The sequence below is a fragment of the Cajanus cajan genome, chromosome 3 (assembly GCF_000230855.2).
Source record: "Cajanus cajan strain Asha chromosome 3, NIPB_CcT2T_4, whole genome shotgun sequence".
Taxonomy (NCBI): Eukaryota; Viridiplantae; Streptophyta; class Magnoliopsida; order Fabales; family Fabaceae; genus Cajanus; species Cajanus cajan.
The window spans coordinates 80,382,708-80,401,468 of NC_138519.1; the positions used below are offsets into that span (position 1 = coordinate 80,382,708).

Genomic DNA, 18,761 nt, shown 5'->3' on the forward strand with positions numbered 1-18,761 from the left:
TTACAACTTAAAAACAATCCATTGGTATTCAAAAATATAAGGATTTTAAAGGATTGTTGTGAGAGAGGGATTTTGAAGGACTTTCTAGTATTATCTATAAATACCAGATTCATAAAACAATCACATCCAAACCCATCGGACTTTGAAGGATTGTTTGAAGTGATTTTTCAAGTGTTTCAATAATTTTCAAGTGAGTTTTTTTTTTATCTTTTTTTTCTATGAATTTTTCTTAGTTGGAAGAAGAACCATATCAGCATAAAAACTGCGAACTCTCTCCTTCCCTTGAATTTGTTACTCTTATCCCTCCTCCTTTTATGACTCAACAATTATTTTATTTTTTTACTATGAATTTTTTTATTATTTTTTTATTATAAAATTAAGATTTTTTAATATTTAAAAAAAAACTAACATAAGACATTGCAGTATCTAATTTTTTTAGGGTTTAGGATTTATGCCTTCATTAGCTTATTTTTTAAAAAAGGAAATATTGTTAAAATATTTTTTTAGAATAATTTACATTTATAAATATCGTTAAAAATTATCATAACTAAAATAATATATATATATATATATATATATATATATTCTATATCTAAATACTTCCGTTTATATAAAAAAATTATATATCTAAATATTTTCTCAGTATCGAATATACTGATCTTTTTTATATAAAAAATTATCTTATGTTTCTATATTTTCATTTTTACATGTTTTTTTTATAATGACTGAGGTATTTGATCCATTTGGATAGCCAAGATATATTCGATCTTGTATGATTGGTGTGCTTCTAAAAATAATAATATATTTTTATTGATTTTGTCTCTTATCCATAATTATTTATATAACTAGTTTTCAACATATATTGTTTTAGTAATTCAAATGGGAGATTCACAAGGAAATAATAAAGAAAAAGGAAAAGAGAAATAAAACTATGAAGCTTGGACCAAGGAGGATTCCGATGAATTGTTACAATTGATAGTGGATGCTATAAAAAGAGGATAGGATATTATGGAAAATTATTATTATTATTATTTATCTAGACACTATTTTTTTTTTGTCTTTGATTCTTTTTAAATTTGAATGTATGATTATTTTTTTAAATCTTATCAAATGTCAAAACTTCACAAAATCTCACATAATCCATTAAAATTCTGATTTAAAAGTCTTGCAAAATCTATTAAAATCCTGATTTTAAGTCTTGTAGAATCCTGCAAAATCTTAAAAGTCATGAAAATCCTGCAAAGTCTTTTAAATCCGCAAGATTTTTTTTAACTAAAAAAGTCTTTTAAAATCCTAATCCAATACACCTACTGTTGCGGGTGTTGGAACTGAATATTTACAAATTCCGGTAAGAATAATATATATTTGATTTTCTTGAATAAAATTCAATTTTATTTTTTTTTATAAAAAACTTTCCTTCAGAAAATTAATCTCTTTTCGAATTACATTTTATAGAATTCATATGTAATTATAGATAAAAAGAAACACGGTGCAGCAACGAGGGCATAATCGGAATAAAACCAACCCAATCTTCTTTATATATACCCAAAACCCGCAAAATTCCCGCCATTTTTTCTTGGCGCCTCAAGTGAGAGAAACCCTAGAGAGAGAAACGGTGAGAGCAATGGAAGAGGAAATCAAGTCCGAATTCAAACGAAGCCAGTTCGACCTCGAAGACGAAGAAGAAATTCTCAGAAAATGTAAGTAGTTCTTCGCTCTTTCTTTGATTCGTGCACAATAGTTTATCTGTTTATCTTTTGAGATTGTGTAAATGTAAGTAGTTCTTTATTTATTTTTTTTCAATTCGTGCACAATCGTTTATCTGTTAGTCTTCTGAATATGTGTAGGTGTCACTTTTTGCATCAACTACGGTCTCGCACCTTCCGATCTGGTCTCATGCTGGGAAGCTTATTACCTCAATGGGTTTGTGTCTTCTTCTGCTGTTTTCGTTAGCATTTTCACTTAGTATTATTCCCTTGCATTTGTGAATTATGAATTCCTTAGTTTAGAAGAATATGCTCTGTGATCTGAGCTTCATTGCTAAGGAGTTTCCGGAGATATCATTCTGTCATTTATTTAATATGAAGTTAATGTTTCAAAGATCCGTGTTATGTCATGTCCTAACTTCGATATATAGTTTTTTTTTTTTCTTCAATTTGAACTTTTCTGTTTTTTTATTTTATAAGAGGACGTGTGTTTTAACGAGTTGGTTCGGGTTTGGTTTGGTAGATAATTATAGTTTGAAATAAATATTTCAAAGAACTGTATAGTCTTTTTTTTTTAATTTGATTTTCTCTATATTTTTTATTAGAGGAAGTGTCGATTTATTGATTTGGTTTGCTAGTTAATTATAGTTTGAAATAACCATCTCAAAGAACTGTGTTATGTCATGTGCTCTAGCTCCGATACTTTTTTTTTTTTTTTTCAATTTGAATTTCTGTATTTTTTTTATAAGAGGAAGTGTTGATTTAACTATTTGGTTTGGCGATAGGTGTTTTGATTTGCTAGACAAGTTATAGTTTGAATTTGGATGGTTGTTATTGACAATTTGACAGAATGCTGGACGGATCAATAGTACAAAATGCTGAAATTGATGGCTTTCTGTTGCATCTACAAAATCAGAAGAAAGAGGATGTTGTAAAGGAAAAGGAGGAAGCTGGCTTGCATATGTACTCCATCGCGGATGTAGAAATGTGAGCATATTCTACTTTGGTTTTGTATATATGTCTACGTTTCTTTCATGCTCTTGGCTTGATTAAGTCTTGACAATTAAATTAGGGGAGAATTTATTTTTTGAATTGATTTGCGAAACAGGAAATTCCCAGCTCTATGAACAAAGCCTTCTGCATATAATAATAATAATAAAATTGAACAGAAATAAGGAAGATAATTATTTAACTCCATTAATTTGTATTTTGGAGGGTGATTGCAAATTTGTTTTTGATTATTACTGTATTTGAAGTGAAGTGATTTATGTTTGAAACCTTTTATGTCAAACGCATGTCTGGTAAAAGTTACTGTAAAATTTTCAACCAAATGAAAAAGGTACATTTGTTTACTTTTAGTCACGTGTACTTTTTAAGCATAATCATGAAACACGATTATTTTAACAAATTCGCATTAATGATTGATGCTCTCTTAACATGCTTTTGGAGCTTCCTGACTTTTTCGCAAGCATAACATAAATGGTGTTTCTATATGCCTCCTTATAGATTACGTCATCATGTAAGCACGGAATTAAATGATCTTGTTACTGCATCTTTGCCGACTTCAATTTGTTGTCAACCCCCTTCCCTTTTTGACCTGCTATTGTGTTTGCTTTTTTGTCTAAAGTATACCCCTTTCTTTGAAATAAATGCACACATTGTTGTTCCATATTAGGATATAATACCAGGTACTCTAGTTATTGTGGTGATTGTTTGTCGCTGTATCATGGCTGTATAATAGTTGATAAGGCAAACGGAACTGTTTGATGTTAGTTCATAAGTGCTATTACTATTGAACCACAATTTATTATAATGAAAAATCCTTCTATTCAGGATCTTAAATAATGATGATGATACAATGGACAATACTCCCGGAACTCCAATAAATCACCATCAAGATCTTTTTTCTCCTGCACCTGATTCAACATCTTTAATGTACGAGAATGTTTTATCTTCTGGAAAACCATCAAAATCAAAACTAGAAACACCCTTCTCAAAGCGAACAGATAGATTTTTGGTGAAATTTAATATGAACACTGTCCCTGACATTGAGAATGGAAAACAAGAACCTAATCATGAGATTGATGAGGATGATGTTGTTAGAAGAGTTCCAAGCCGTAAAAGGTGTTCATTGGTCATTCACGGATCAGGATCCAAACCAAATTGCAGATTCATGTATGATAGACTAGAGGATAGGGTATGTGATATATAGACTGGCTTCCATATTGTTTTTCATTACCCTTTTACATTTGTTTATTGAAATCTGATAATTGTTTTTTTTAGCTTAATGCTATAGAAAACCGAATTAGGAAACATACAAGGGCATTTGTAGCTTCTGGGATCCATGAAGAACCAACAGACCCAACAACTGCTTCACAGGTAAATATAAGGCATCCCTTTCTTTCTCCCACGCATACACATAAATTTGAATGCAAAATGATGTTTTTGCCATAGCTATAAACAGACACTGAAGCCCCAATACTTAATGATTGCCTCTTGGCTAACAAAATCATTATGCTGTTTTATTTATAACTTGAGCATCAATTCTGGTCTCTGACTCCATTGTATCATAAACATAAATCGTCTAATAATTTAAAGTAATATAATTTATCAGAGAAGCATTTTTGCTGTTGGCATGATTTGTTGTGATGGAGAAGGCCGTTTAAACGAGAAGTCTGTCATGCTGCAGAGCAGGTAATAGCCACTAGATCAGATCTCCACATATCATTAATACACATCTGTTCTGAGTGTTCTCTCATCAGACTGGCGTGTCTGTGCACTTGTGTTGGATTTATTAATGAACATGGAACAAATATTAATGTGAAGCGAAGTTAGTCTATTCAACTTGACCAAAGGTTATGTCAATGAGAGGAATGCTGCGATACAATTCTTATCATTTTGTGATCCATTATTTATTTAGGGAATTAATGTGGAGATTGTTCCATTGAATCATTTGAGGCGTTGACTATGTTTAAGGGTGACATTATGCATCATATATTTGCTACATTTTACCTTTTCAATTTTATCTATCATACATGGGCCTGTTTTCTAATATCTTTACAGTATTGAGCATTCTGGAGGGGAATGTGTTCGCCTAGAATTGCACCGTCTAAGCCATTATTCAATTTTTCCTGGCCAGGTAGGTAATGCAATTGATGGGTTAAAAATTATTGTTTTAAATGTGTGAAAGGTAGAATGGTTATAAAAGGAAGTCTTCATCTTTATAGGTAGTTTGTATTGAAGGGCATAATCCTAGTGGGCATTGCTTCATTGCATCTAATCTGGTAGATTCTATACCCACCTCTATTGCTGATGAGAATTTGAATCCTGCAAAGAAGCAAGCTATTGATAAAGAGAATCAACCAACTGATCTGCTATCTAAAGAGAGAGAATTATCAATGGTATGCACAATGCATCTCCTGTTCATCTGAGTTCTGTAAACTATATTGTGCACTAGATTTCATTTTTTGATGAATTTTTAGACATTTAGAAAATTTTCTTTTACAGTTTTACCAAAGATTCATTTTTTAACAATTACAAAATGTCTAGCTAGCTAAGTAATGGTCATATGATATGTAACGCATGCAATCTTGTATCCTTTTCTTTAAGTTGCAGTTGAGATATTTTAGATTTTCAAAGCTTACAGGCTCTTTCTCAAATATTTTTGGTACAAACTATACATACTGCATTTTTGTTAGTATTTTATATTTTACAGATGCTCTTGGTGCTTAACAGATTATCGCAGCTGGACCCTTTACTACAACGGACAATTTGTTGTTTGAGCCTCTTATGGAATTGCTGGCATATGCAAAACGAAGACCACCACAGTTACTTGTATTGGTAAATACCAACTTTACTGCAATCTACATCTTTTTATCATCATTATTTTATTATGCCTTGGACAATATGTTAGATGTTGACAACTGGGTTTTGCCTCAGCTGGGACCATTTGTTGACTCTGAACACCCAGAAGTTAAGAAAGGAACTGTAGACAAGAGTTTTGATGAGATATTTCATTTTGAAATCCTGAGGAAGGTAATAACTTCAATGATGGAATTTGTTTTTGATTTTTTCTTTTTTGCTCTTTTCTGACTTCCACTCTGGTGCATTTGCTGTTCCCAGTTGGAAGATTATGTAGAATGTATGGGTTCAGCACGTGTTCTTCTTGTTCCATCTATACGGGATGCTAGCCATGATTTTGTTTTTCCTCAGGTAATGATTAATTGAATCAATTTAGATATCATGATCTGTTCTAGTTAGTGTAATAGTTTAATCATAAATCCAAAATTTGATTTCAATCATTTGTTTTTGTAGCCTGCATTCGACATCAATCTACCTGATCTCAAATCTCAGGTATAATAATTTTAAAGCATTTAAGAATTAATCTTGATCCTTGAACTAGCAGAATATCATTCACTATTGGCACAATTTGGCTGTGAAGCTTACATAATTGTTTTGTTTTATTATTCAGATAGCCTGCCTTGGTAATCCTGGAGTCTTTGAGGCAAATGAGGTATTGTATGACTTACCCCATATTGCTTTCTTGAGTTCTGCATTATACATATAACATATGGGGTTTTGTATAAATGAAAAGTCTGGATGACACACAAGACACATACTTTGTAATGAGTCCTGAACTTTAGATTGAATGACTTATAATCTTGTCAATGTTACTCTTACATCTGTTGTACACTGTATGTTGAAGGAAGTTCTTGTGATTTATTTGTCACTTGCTGATTTTCTTTTAAAGCAAAAGGTTAAGTTAGCTGCTATGTGTGGAGAGGAGCAAGTGAATAATAATTCATTGGGTGGTTTCAGGTTAAGGTTGGTTGCTGCACTGTGGATATTCTCAAGCAAATCAGTGGGGAGGAGATATCACGAACTGCAGCAGATGGAAAGCCCATTGATCGCATGAGTAGACTTGCAAATCATATTCTTAACCAACAAAGGTAATAGTAATACACTGTTATCTTGTGATTTTTGTGCTTGGTGTTTGTTGGGTTCAGAAACAACTAAAGTCCTTCAATTTTTTGAGTCAGCTTCTATCCACTTTACCCACCAGCAGAAATTCCCTTGGATTTTTCGCTTGCTCCAGAGGCCCTTCAACTGTCCTTGGTTCCAGACATACTAATCCTACCTTCAGACATCAAGTACTTTGTCAAGGTAAATGATTGTCTTCTTTCACCTATGCGCTTCATTTTCCAAAACTATAAAATAAGCCGCTGTTTGGATCCTATTTTATGATAGAACATTTAGAAAATAATTCACCATTGTGCAGGTGCTTAGTAGCGAAAGTGAAGGGATAAACCACAACAAATGCATAGCTGTCAATCCGGGAAGACTAGCCAAGGGAGAAGGAGGGGGAACTTTTGTCGAGCTTGATTATTATGGGGGTTCCGACCAAATTAACGCTTCAATTGTTGGCATATAAATATTGGAGATGCTTTTTTATCAAGGTAACCACTGAATTTAGCTATAGTCGCTGAGGCACAGAAACTGCTTGTCATGTGTACACCTTACATAGCTCCTAACCTGCATCATGCCAGTTTGTTCAAACGAAAACTGTAAAAATCAATCCTTTAAAAACCACACCGGTCGGACTAGCCGTAAAATTGATGAAGCAATTATTTATAATTTGTTACTCGGGAAGTTATGTTGTTTTTTCTTGAGGGGACAACTTTCCTTTCAAATATTTATTGCAACTGCACACTTACGGCCGAAATTTAAAACTAGTAAATTGTTTGAAACAATAACTGAGCCAACTGAGCAAAAAAAAAGTATTGATTCACGCATTCTGTTGTGGTAGTTATATTCACTTTGATACTGTAATTTAAACTAACATTTAAAAATAGGGAAGAATAGGCGAGGCCGATATAATTTTGATCACATCCGGTAAAAAAATTAGGCAAAGATAAATCACTTACACTATAAAATTGAGTCCTTAGAAATGTTAACTTGTTAATTGACAAAATATAAAATTAGAAATGTTTTTTAATTTTTTTTTTTCCAAAAAGAGGTATGATTTGATTTAAACATTTTAATATAATAATTTTATTTTTTATGTTTGATAAAATAGGATGGCTGTACGACCGACAAAAATGACTAAATTTCAAGATAGAATAACTTTAAACGAGAATGTCAAATGTAGTTGAACTATATTTTAGACGACCATAATGTAATTTACTTTTATTTCTTCAATCATAATATAAAATCTTCAGAGGGTATATTTAATCTTATTTATCAATATGAGTTTGTAAGTAGCTCTTGAATATAAAGTGATAATTTATTCACCGAAATATCAATTTAATAAAAGTTAACAATTAAAAATCGTAAGAAAAAACCATACATTAATTTCAGCAATCAGTATTTTATTAAAGTCGATGCTTAATAAAATAACTAATTTAAATAAAATAGTCAATTTAAATGACTGATTGAATACGTTTTCTCAATGCAAAAAATGCTACGTGTCCATTTGACATCACTGTTCTGTTTTACTAGTTGCCACGCACGAATAGTTGGAATATTCATTGCCTATTTGCTCTAACTCGCCCATATGGTATATAGTCTATGTAAGAAAATTGAAAGTTAAAATCAAGAAAAGCCCAACAAGCCACGCAAACTATAAAGTACTAAAGTATTAAATGAGCAACAGCCTAATCGTCCTCTCGCCAACAAAGCATTCAAGCTTTAGTGAGGACCATCTAACAAGGTTGCAAATACAAGTCATACATAGCATATAGTAATTCAGCGATGCCACTTTTTCACTATTAAGGATTTATTGCGGGTGACAGAAAATAAACACCATTCTTAAATGAGCGCATTCCCATTTCCCGCAAAGAACATCCAAGACAGAAAAAACTAAAGGCCAAAGCAACTGAATTGCTTACAAGAATTACGCCTATTCCGCTAATAAATACCAAAATGCTACACAGCCAAAGAAGCTTGATTGTTGAACTCACCTTAGTGAGCTCAACTAAGATTCTAACAAGGTAAAGCAAAACTCAGCAAGGAACAAACTGTCACCGTAGAGCACGATGCGAGTAAAGTACAAAAGCTCAAGTTGCCAGGTAAACAATTGCTGATTTACATCACCATACCTCCATCGATGGTGAAAACCTGCAACATGCAATTCTAGTCTATATAAACGCTTTATATGTGAAAACAGAAATATTATTTCACCCAAAGCAAAGAAAAAAAATTAAGAGGGAATACAGGTAAAAAAACACAAGTTACATAACTCTGATAGCAGCATTGACAGGACAGTTTATCAGACCACAACATTGACAAAATAGAGAATAATCTTGTTGACATAAGTTTCTTAACAAACACTTACAAAACAAGAAAATAAAAAGGTATAACGACTCATATTTCTCCCATTAATTAAAATCAATTTAAAAACCTTAGCCGTTAGAAAATCTCTCAACTTCTAAAAAGATAAAGAACATTACTCGATTTTAACTTACAGAAAAAAAGTTTGATTCATTTTATCTATTTATCAAATTCTCGTGGAAAAGTCTATCTAAACTGAACCTATATCCAGAATTTTGCGGATTAGAACGAGGAGTTAGCAAGTTAAACCAAATGATTTTGTTACTTTTTTTAATAGGGTAATAAACAACTGACCTGCCCAGTTATGTAACTGGCAGCTTGATTAAGAGCCAAGAATTCCACCAGTCCAGCAACTTCATCTGGTCGGCCATATCTTCCTGAATTCAAATTGAAAATAGCAAGTTAACAAGGTTGTCAACAAATTAAAACTTCCATAAGTATTTTCTAGTGTTACCTAATGGGATTGTCTCCAAAATCTTTTTTTCAGTGTCTTGTCCTAGCTTGGCAGTCATGTCAGATGCAATAAACCCTGGAGCAACTGCATTAACCTGGCAAGGAAAACCAGGTTTAAGTTAATTCCATCAACTGATATTACACAACTTCAATACAGAAAAAAAAAAATGCATAATTTTTAGAAAATTACAGTGATGTTTCTGCTAGCATATTCCTTTGCAACAGTTTTTGTCAGGCCAATTACTCCTGCTTTTGCAGCACTGTAATTGGCTTGTCCAACATTGCCAACCAAACCAACAACTGATGCAATATTGACAATCCTTCCCTGCAAAAGCACAAGATCTTAGTAACAATTACCTGTTATCTTGCAAACTATGATAGGAATTATTGGTAAAAATATTTTCACTTAGGAATAATTAATCACTTCATAGATTAATGATATTTGGGTAAGCCATTAATTGAATTAATTAACAAATTGAGTGGTCAACTGAACATTTTACCAAAGACTTCTCAAAAAATAATCTTAAATTAAGTATTAAGTCACCTTCTTTTTCTTCATCATAACCTTTGCTGCAGCCTGCCAAAAAAAGACTATCTCAGATCCAACTGAAAAGAAAAATAAAAACTTATGCTAGCTTGGTCTGAGAAAATGTTTTCTTGTTTTTATTTTTTGTTTTCACAAATAATTACAAAACACCTTATTTTAATTTTGCTTATTGTTCCCAAAGATTTGTACAATAAAGATTATAAACAGGGTTTTTTTTAATATTTCATTTACGAAACTTCAAAAAAGGAGAAACAAAGTTTTAAAAAAATGACAATTTTGTAATTACATGACAACCGGAAATATCTTCTCAAGCTAAACAAAACTTTTGACACAAACTAAGATTAGGAACATTTTTTACCTGTATGCAAAGGAAAACACCAGTGAGGTTTAGATCAATAACCTCCTGCCACTGAGGTTTCTTCATTCTCATTAGTAAACCATCTCTAGTTATTCCTGAAACCATAATATCTTTATTTGAGAATGACTAGACAAAAAGAGAGGGAGGCTAGCACAACCACAAGAGCTTTCCAACTTGCCTGCATTGTTTATTAATACATCGACAGTTCCCCAAGCATCAACTGCCTGCAGATGGTGAAAATCATGAAGCAGCCAAGGTAGAATAAGGTCAATCTAATGATTCAAGAGTAGCTGCTCACAGTTTTAATCATAGACTCCACATCAGCCTCGTTAGAAACATCTCCACCAAATGTGAGAGCTTGCCCACCAAATGCCTCAATCTACAAGAAAATAGTCAAACAAATTAATGCACATCTATAATAACATACAAATAATGCGTAACCAAAGAAATTAATGCAGTTCGGGCAATCACTCCTTTCTCCAGGGTAAAAGATAAAGATGAGCATCAAACTTATACAGACTTATAATCATAACAAGCATTTGAGACACAACAAATTTGCCAACAGTTAACCTAGCAAATGTTGAGATTATAGGATATCCCAATCTCAAGTACACTGCCAATGAAGAGAATGTAGAAAAGATTGAAAGTAATCACATGAGTTCAGTTCAGGACTTCGAAAATAAGTCTATACATTATGGCCCCAATATGAAATCTACACAAGAACTATTATAAGACACAAATAACAACAATGCACAAAACACACTAATTTCAGGATGCAAATTTCTACCTCCTTGGAAACCTCCTCAGCTTCCTTGGATGACCTAGCATAGTTGACCAGAACCTGCAATACAAGGCCCAAGTAACTAAACATCAGAATCCCAAAAGTTTTAACACCAGAACCACATAATCCAATATGGATTAGGTGTTTAATTTTAAATATAAACAAGTTAAAGTAACTTAAACTGCACACCATTACTATTGCTAACGGCATATGTATATTGAGATACACTACGAGAAATCCACCAAAAACAATCCTGAACCTTTTATTCTATTTAATTATCATTTAATCGTCACCAAAATTCACCGCGTAATTGAACATGGATCTTCAACATTGCAATTTGCACCACTATCACCAGAAACCTATTTTTCATGCGATTTAACTTCAAACATTTAAGTTTAAGTGACTTAAACTGCACATCATTTCTTATGCTAACCAAAAGTAATCTAAAGCAACTTAAATCGCAACGTCGAAAACAATTTGAAAAGAACTGAAGTTCGCCAAATACAATCGTCAACCGTTTCTATTTTCTATTTTTTACGACCGTGTGTGAATCATTCAATATCAGATTATTATGCTCAGTGATTTCCGAAGACGAACCTTGCAACCTGCTTTACCTAACGACAGCGCAATCGCTCGGCCAATACCTCTGGAAGCTCCGGTCACCACTACAACCGGCGCTTCCACTTTCAGATTCGCTCCGGTTCCCGCTTCCTGAAACGTAGCAACCTGCGCTCTCACACCTGCACTCACGCGTGTCAAATAACCGCCGAAAACGCAACACGTAACGATTGAAAAGCAAAAACCAAAGAAATAATTCGGTACCGGAGGAGGTAAACGGTGCGTTCGATTGGAAGCGAAGACCGGAGGAAACGGAACGTAGATTCGTCGGAATCGGAGACCAATGCCGGATCTGACCGATTTTCCGGTTACCGGAGGCGGCGAAGTTGGCGGTTCGGAGAGCGACGCAGTTGGATCCGGCAATGGAAGCCATGGTGGTTCGGAGAAGGCTACGAGAAGCGAAAACGGAAGAAGCCAGAGAATGCGTGAGTGTGAGAGTGAGAGAGAGAAAAAAAATCGTAACGGCTTTTAAAACGGAATCCGCGGATTCTGTTGCTGTTGTTTGATGAGTGGTAGCTTTGGGAGCTCCGCGGAGTGTGAATGTTGCTAATGAGAGGGCGTTGGTAACGAAGCGAATGAGTGTGGTCTGTGTGAGGAACGAGGAGAGGTTCAATTACCGTGTGCGCCCTCGTCTTGCGTCACACTATTTGAACATGCCGAGGGTAAAAGCGTCTTTCCACTTGGGAGCATCGCTATCATTTAGTGAAGGGAAAATATAGGTTTAGAATTGATACACCCGTATACCTAAACTAAACCCGTGTCTGACCAACCAATAAATAATCCATCACTAGCCTTGAAAATCAGAGTGTGAACATAGATAAAGTGTTTCGTTCGATTTCTATAAAAAATTTTTTTTTTTAAGAATGAATTTATCTATGTCGCTCTGATTCTGGGACTATCAATCTCCCTATTTTAACATCTTTTCAAGTATTATGGAAATAATATTTGAACACATATTGAGTGTGTTTGTTTAATTTCTTTTCTAAAATTATTTTTTAATAAAATAAGTATTTTTTTAGGCTTAAATATATTTTTATCTCTTAATTTTTAGGTAAATTTGTTTATAAACACTCAAATTTAAAATTATTATTTTTAGTCTTTATAATTTTAAAAAATCTTATTTTAATTTTTATATTTAAATTTTGTTAAGAAATTTACTAAATATTATTGAATAAATTTTTTCTATTAGTGTCTTTATTAATAAAAATATCATATTAAATTTAATTGATATTATCGTCTTAATTTATCATTTTTAAATATGTTATTGGTGATCTGAGAGACTAAAACAAGATTTTTAAAAATTATTGAGATTAAAAATAACTATTTTATATTTGAGGAACAAAAAAAAATTTATCTTAAATTTAAAGGACTAAAAATATATTTAAATTTATTTTTTATTTTACTTTATTTTTTTATGTTTGTCTAATTTTTTTTAAATAAGTAGTTTTTTTTGTTTATTTTTAAATAATAACTTTAAAAAACATTTGTTTAAAATAATTTTTTTTTAAATTTAAAAAATCAGACCCATTATACCAATATTTTATTCTCTTTCATAGGTGTCTAATAAGTTATTGAAGTGCCCAACAATATTTTCGTATTCTGTTAAAAAAAATCAGTTTTTTTAGCACTACCTCTTTTGCTATTTTAATATTTATATCACATTATCGTTTTTATAATGATAACAATTTTGGAATAAACCATCATGATCTCTATGTTATATTTTTTCTAAGTAATTTGTAAAGAAATTCTAGAGTATTAAAAATCATACTAAATAATAGGTTAATAACCTCTGGTCCTTTATAATATTTTTTTGTTTCAATTTAGTCCTACTTTAATTTTAGGTCTCAATTTGGTCCCCAATAATTTAAATCATTGCAATTTGAGACTTCCGTCTAAATGATTTAAACAAAGTTAATTGGTGGTCACGTGAATGTCAGGTAGATGCCACTTAGGTGGATCCAAAATACTTGAATACACTTGGAACCAGAACGGCCCGTTCTGGTTACACTATTGATGTGTAAATTTTGTACCTGGAACGGGCCGTTCCAGATGCAAAATTAACACACCCACAGTGTAACCAGAACGGATCGTTCTGGTTTCAGAACGGGCCGTTCTGGTTTCAGAACGGGCCGTTCTAGTTTCAGAACGGGTCGTTCTGGATCTAGAATTTCGCAAAAAAAAACTAAAGTACAAAGCATTTCAAACACTAGATTTGGTAATATTGTTAGTGGGGATTGATAATTTCAATTGCTAAACATTTGGGCTATACAATGTATCATTAAGGATGATGCAGTGTATCACTGAGGACAATGGTAACAAGTTTTATTTCATTGTTAGTCAAACTGGTGTGAACCACTTACTACCAAATTGACACTATACAGTCAAGGATGAAACGAAACGGTGTTTCTCCTTGAAAATTGACAATGTACCCCAACAATAACAACCTGTTCTTGAGGAGGTACAACTTGAATTTTTGTGGTTTAGGGTTTCCCTTCAGCGTTACCCAGATAATTTCTTTTCTCAATAATTTCTTTGAACTTTTTTAGTATATGTTATGTTTTGAATTTTTGTTTTCAGTTTCTGAACCATGTTTCTGTCTTTGAATTTATGATATATTATGAATTTTGATTTTCAATTTTTGAATCACATTGCAACATTTTAGTCAAGATTTTGAATTGGATAAGTTCAAATCAAAGAAGAATTTTGGAAGGTCTTATCTTATTTGATTCTTTTTTTTTAGTTTTATTCATAAATGAATATTAATTTATTATATTTTTTATTTATTATATTTTTATTAATATAGATATAATAAAAGATACAATAAAAAACATGAAGTTGGCGTTCTGGAACGGGACGTTCTGATTTCAGAACGGTCCGTTCTGGTTTCAGAACGGCCCGTTCTGCTGCACTCATGTTAGGTTAAATTTGTATTTGGAACGACCCATTCCAGTTGCAAAATTAACACATAACATGTGCATGCAGAACGGGCCGTTCTAGTTTCAGAACGGACCGTTCTGGTTCCAGGTGTATTCATGCCATTTGGCCTATGCATCAACGTGGCATCCACCTGGCATTCATGTTAGTAGGAGTTAACCCCGTTTAAATCATTTGGACGGAAGTCCCATATTGCAATGATTTAAATTATTAGGGACCAAATTGAGACCTAAAATTAAAATGGGACTAAATTGAAACAAAAAAATATTATCAGGGACCAAAAGAAATTTTTAATTTTTTATGTTTGTCTAAAGTTTTTTTAAATAAGTAGTTTTTTTTTGTTTTTTTTAAATAATAACTTTAAAAAAACATTTGTTTAAAATAATTTACTTTTTAAATTTAAAAAATCAGACCCATTATACCAATATTTTATTCTCTTTCATAGGTGTCTAATAAGTTATTGAAGTGCCCAACAATATTTTCGTATTCTGTTAAAAAAAATCAGTTTTTTTAGCACTACCTCTTTTGCTATTTTAATATTTATATCACATTATCGTTTTTATAATGATAACAATTTTGGAATAAACCATCATGATCTCTATGTTATATTTTTTCTAAGTAATTTGTAAAGTAATTCTAGAGTATTAAAAATCATACTAAATAATAAATACATTACTCCACTTTGGTGTCTTTATAAATACTTTACATTTATACTTATAGTAAAATTATCTGCTTACTTATCACATGTTTATAACCATAAAATTTTAATATTTATTAGATTTGAAAAATTGATCTTCCCTTAAGTTTCAATCCAAAACATAAGAATATTAGTTAGCATAACTAATAAAATTAAACTGGTCAACCAATTGTTTTGAATAAGATCTAACCTAGCCATCAATCCAAATAACATAAAAAACCAATAAAGTCAAATATTAATTAGGAATCGTCTAGCCCAGTCAAGAATTAGTTAAAAATGGGTAAAAATCGAATGATAAACTATGCAAAAAATAAAATGATTTGAAAATCGACCCTTTGAAAATTTGTTAATTTTAAGTAAAAACTAATAATGTCTATATGTAGATTGCTATAATTTAACTACTTGTCCCCAAAACTTGTAATATGATTATTTCGTGCTAATTTAAATTTTCGCACTAAATTTTCTTATAATTATATAATAATTTATTATATATATTGTCCTTATATTTTGTAGACTAGTGTACCACTCTTGTATTTTTCTGACTAGTATATTATTTAGATATCTTGCTTTTAAGTATTTAACCAACTAGTATACCATTACAATATTTTTTCAACTAATGTAGTATTTAGGTATCTTGTTGACATATATGCTATTTATGCATTTTTCTTACTAGTGTAGCATCTAGGTATTTATATGATTGTTAGTACCATAAAAGAGAATTCGGAGATACTCGAAATATAGGGGTTCTCGAAATCTTAGATGATCGAAAAAGAGAGAAGAAGTTTCTGAAGTAGAGACATATGGAGCCCGAGGAGAATCAAGAGATACGCTGAGACACTTTTCGTGAAACACTCAAAAGCCTTGAACCTTGAAGCTGCTGCTCATGAAAAGGCCTCACGGCTTCGAAACCTCTCAAAGTACAAGAAGAATCAGGAAACACTCAAGTATACGTTTTTGTAGGTCACTCGAAATCCCAGGGATCTGGACATACACGAGCATACTTCGCAACCTCTCAGAATGAAGAGCGTAAAAGAGACACGATTAAGAGCGGTCAAAGTAAATCGAGGGATGAGTGTCAAGACTGTAGTACGGTTTGGGAAAGTTGTAAGCAGTTCCAGGAGTTATCAAGAGACGTGCTCGAAAATGAGCCACGATGTAGAGGTTTAGAGCGGTTATGCATTTGGGTCACGTCAGATGTAATTAATTCAATTCCCCAAATCTCTATAAATTGACGAGCCATGCTCGTAGCAAGGGGTCAGAAATCTCAAACTCACAACACCTCACACGCACTCTTCGCCTACGCATATGGCTCACGTGCACGAGAAAGCTGGGTACGATTTCTCGACCACCATTTCTTTTTCCTTTTTAGCGTAGCGTAGCGTAGTTTAGTGTAGTGTAGCCTTCTGAATCTGTTTCGTTATCCTTACGAATTGTAATTCTATTAACATCGAATGAAGGATATGATTTATGCAGTCAATATACATATTATTTATTCGATGCACATCAACGTTCACATGCATGAAATTGATTGTATGATTAGCATAGATATTCTATTATGTTAAAATTGCACCCTACATAATTCACTCCGTATGCTGTTTGTATAATTCATCATTGAAAAGTCGCGAAATCTATCATGTCACATACGCCTAAATTGAAATCGTGCTAGTTCGAATGAAAAGAACCTACAAACGAAATCCTCCACAAACAATGATTATATGTTTTTGAGGTGCATGTGCTAATTGAGTATTGTGTTAGTAAGTGTCGAATTAAGATCTATTCAAATTATAGCCAATAAATATTCCCTTTGACTTGATAACTCGAGTAAAAATTGAGGTACTTAATAAGATATGGATATTAAGAACTATGCAATAGTTACGATAAATAATAATAATGACTAATTCATGACTCATTAAGAACATTAATAATATCATTTATGAATTAAGACATGAAAATACGAAATTTATATTAGATTGTTAGTCTTAATATATAGATGTTTCCTCAATGCTAAAAAGACAAATATTCACTAATGTTATAGACTTGGATAGTCACTAAATTTTTTTGTGACTGTCCTTTGTATCGAAATAATATATAATATGTAATTTTAAACTTACATTTTAACCAAATTAACTATCATTAAAACAATAAATAGTTAAATAATATCTCATCAATTTAATAACCTGTCAAGTTTGAAAGTGTTATCTAATCTTTAGAAGAAAAGGAGAATAAAATAAAAATATTTTACCAAACAACCTTTTAATGACCAAACAAACTCTACGCACAAATATTTAAATTAAAAATAATTTATTAAATACTATTCACAAACTTCAACCCATTTTTTCTCTACCTTCAAACCCCTCCTTGGTAAAATGCAAAGAATGAAAACAGTTTAGTTGCTTTAATTTCAATCTGTTATCAAATATTTTCATCATTATTAACCGTTTTATGTATTTAATACGAATATCTATCATATGATTTAATAAAAAATAAAAAAAATATCTATCATATGAGATGTTTTTTATTTTATTTATAATTTTAATGAGAATTTGTAAGAAGTTTTTTTAACTTCTTATATAATTTAATTTTTATTTATCATAACTATTTATGAATTAGATATTAATATTTTAAAATAAAAAATTAATTTTAATTGCAATATAAATTATTTATTATAAATATAATTTATATATTCATACATTATATTTATTTATATATATAAATTAAATTTTAATTATATATAATAAACATTGCACAAGTTAAAACACTAGTTATTTAAGGTTTTGTACACAAATAAAAAGAATACAATAAATTTTCTATTTTTGTAAAATAATTTTGAAATGTCCTTTTAGATTTTTTATCCCATGATAAATACATATTAATTGTTAACGCATAAATTAATTAAATATTAAGTACTATATTAAAATAATAACTAATTAATATTATCTTAAATTTTAAAATGACAAGTAAATAAAAACAAAACTCTAAAAAAATTCACAGTAAAAAAAAAGTATATTATTATTTTTCCAAGAGAGGTGACCTGACCAGTGACCAGGCATTCATTCCCCTTCAGCCCAATAATTTGTTAAGGGTCGAACTGGAAGCATCCAGTTCTTCACAAGATACTTATACCATAACATAAAAATAACAAATGTCCAACTTCGATGTAATTAATGTGACCTATGAGAGCATCGTTTATGTTTAATGCGTATATCTATTGTTAATAACAAAATAAATAAATACAAAAGTTAATTTCAATTTTCTGGTTGTCAACAGTTTTCTTGTTCACAAATTTATAGTGAATGGTAGAAAAAGCCTAAGCTCCATTAAGCAATGAACATCATAAC

The 18,761-nt window shown here is 31.4% G+C and overlaps 2 protein-coding genes across 2 annotated transcripts; one reads left to right on the forward strand and one right to left on the reverse strand.

Moving 5' to 3' along the window:
* The first annotated feature begins 1,583 nt into the window (after positions 1 to 1,583).
* POLA2 (DNA polymerase alpha 2) lies at positions 1,584 to 7,375 on the forward strand. The gene is made up of 16 exons (XM_020365183.3): positions 1,584 to 1,700; positions 1,848 to 1,923; positions 2,556 to 2,693; positions 3,540 to 3,903; positions 3,990 to 4,085; positions 4,321 to 4,400; positions 4,770 to 4,845; positions 4,934 to 5,107; positions 5,442 to 5,546; positions 5,646 to 5,741; positions 5,829 to 5,918; positions 6,021 to 6,059; positions 6,178 to 6,219; positions 6,525 to 6,655; positions 6,746 to 6,869; positions 6,985 to 7,375. Exons 1-16 carry the CDS (start codon positions 1,625 to 1,627, stop codon positions 7,135 to 7,137), a joined length of 1,860 nt encoding a protein of 619 aa, XP_020220772.1. The 5' UTR covers positions 1,584 to 1,624; the 3' UTR covers positions 7,138 to 7,375.
* A 916-nt stretch (positions 7,376 to 8,291) lies between these two features.
* LOC109803613 (NAD(P)-binding Rossmann-fold superfamily protein) lies at positions 8,292 to 12,421 on the reverse strand. Its single transcript, XM_020365304.3, has 11 exons — positions 11,997 to 12,421; positions 11,772 to 11,914; positions 11,181 to 11,234; positions 10,692 to 10,772; positions 10,572 to 10,617; positions 10,394 to 10,488; positions 10,033 to 10,065; positions 9,679 to 9,813; positions 9,490 to 9,583; positions 9,330 to 9,412; positions 8,292 to 8,822 (listed from the first exon to the last, which is right to left on the reverse strand). The coding sequence occupies exons 1-11, from the start codon at positions 12,163 to 12,165 to the stop codon at positions 8,790 to 8,792; spliced, it is 966 nt and encodes a 321-aa protein (XP_020220893.1). The 5' UTR covers positions 12,166 to 12,421; the 3' UTR covers positions 8,292 to 8,789.
* Positions 12,422 to 18,761: the final 6,340 nt, after the last annotated feature.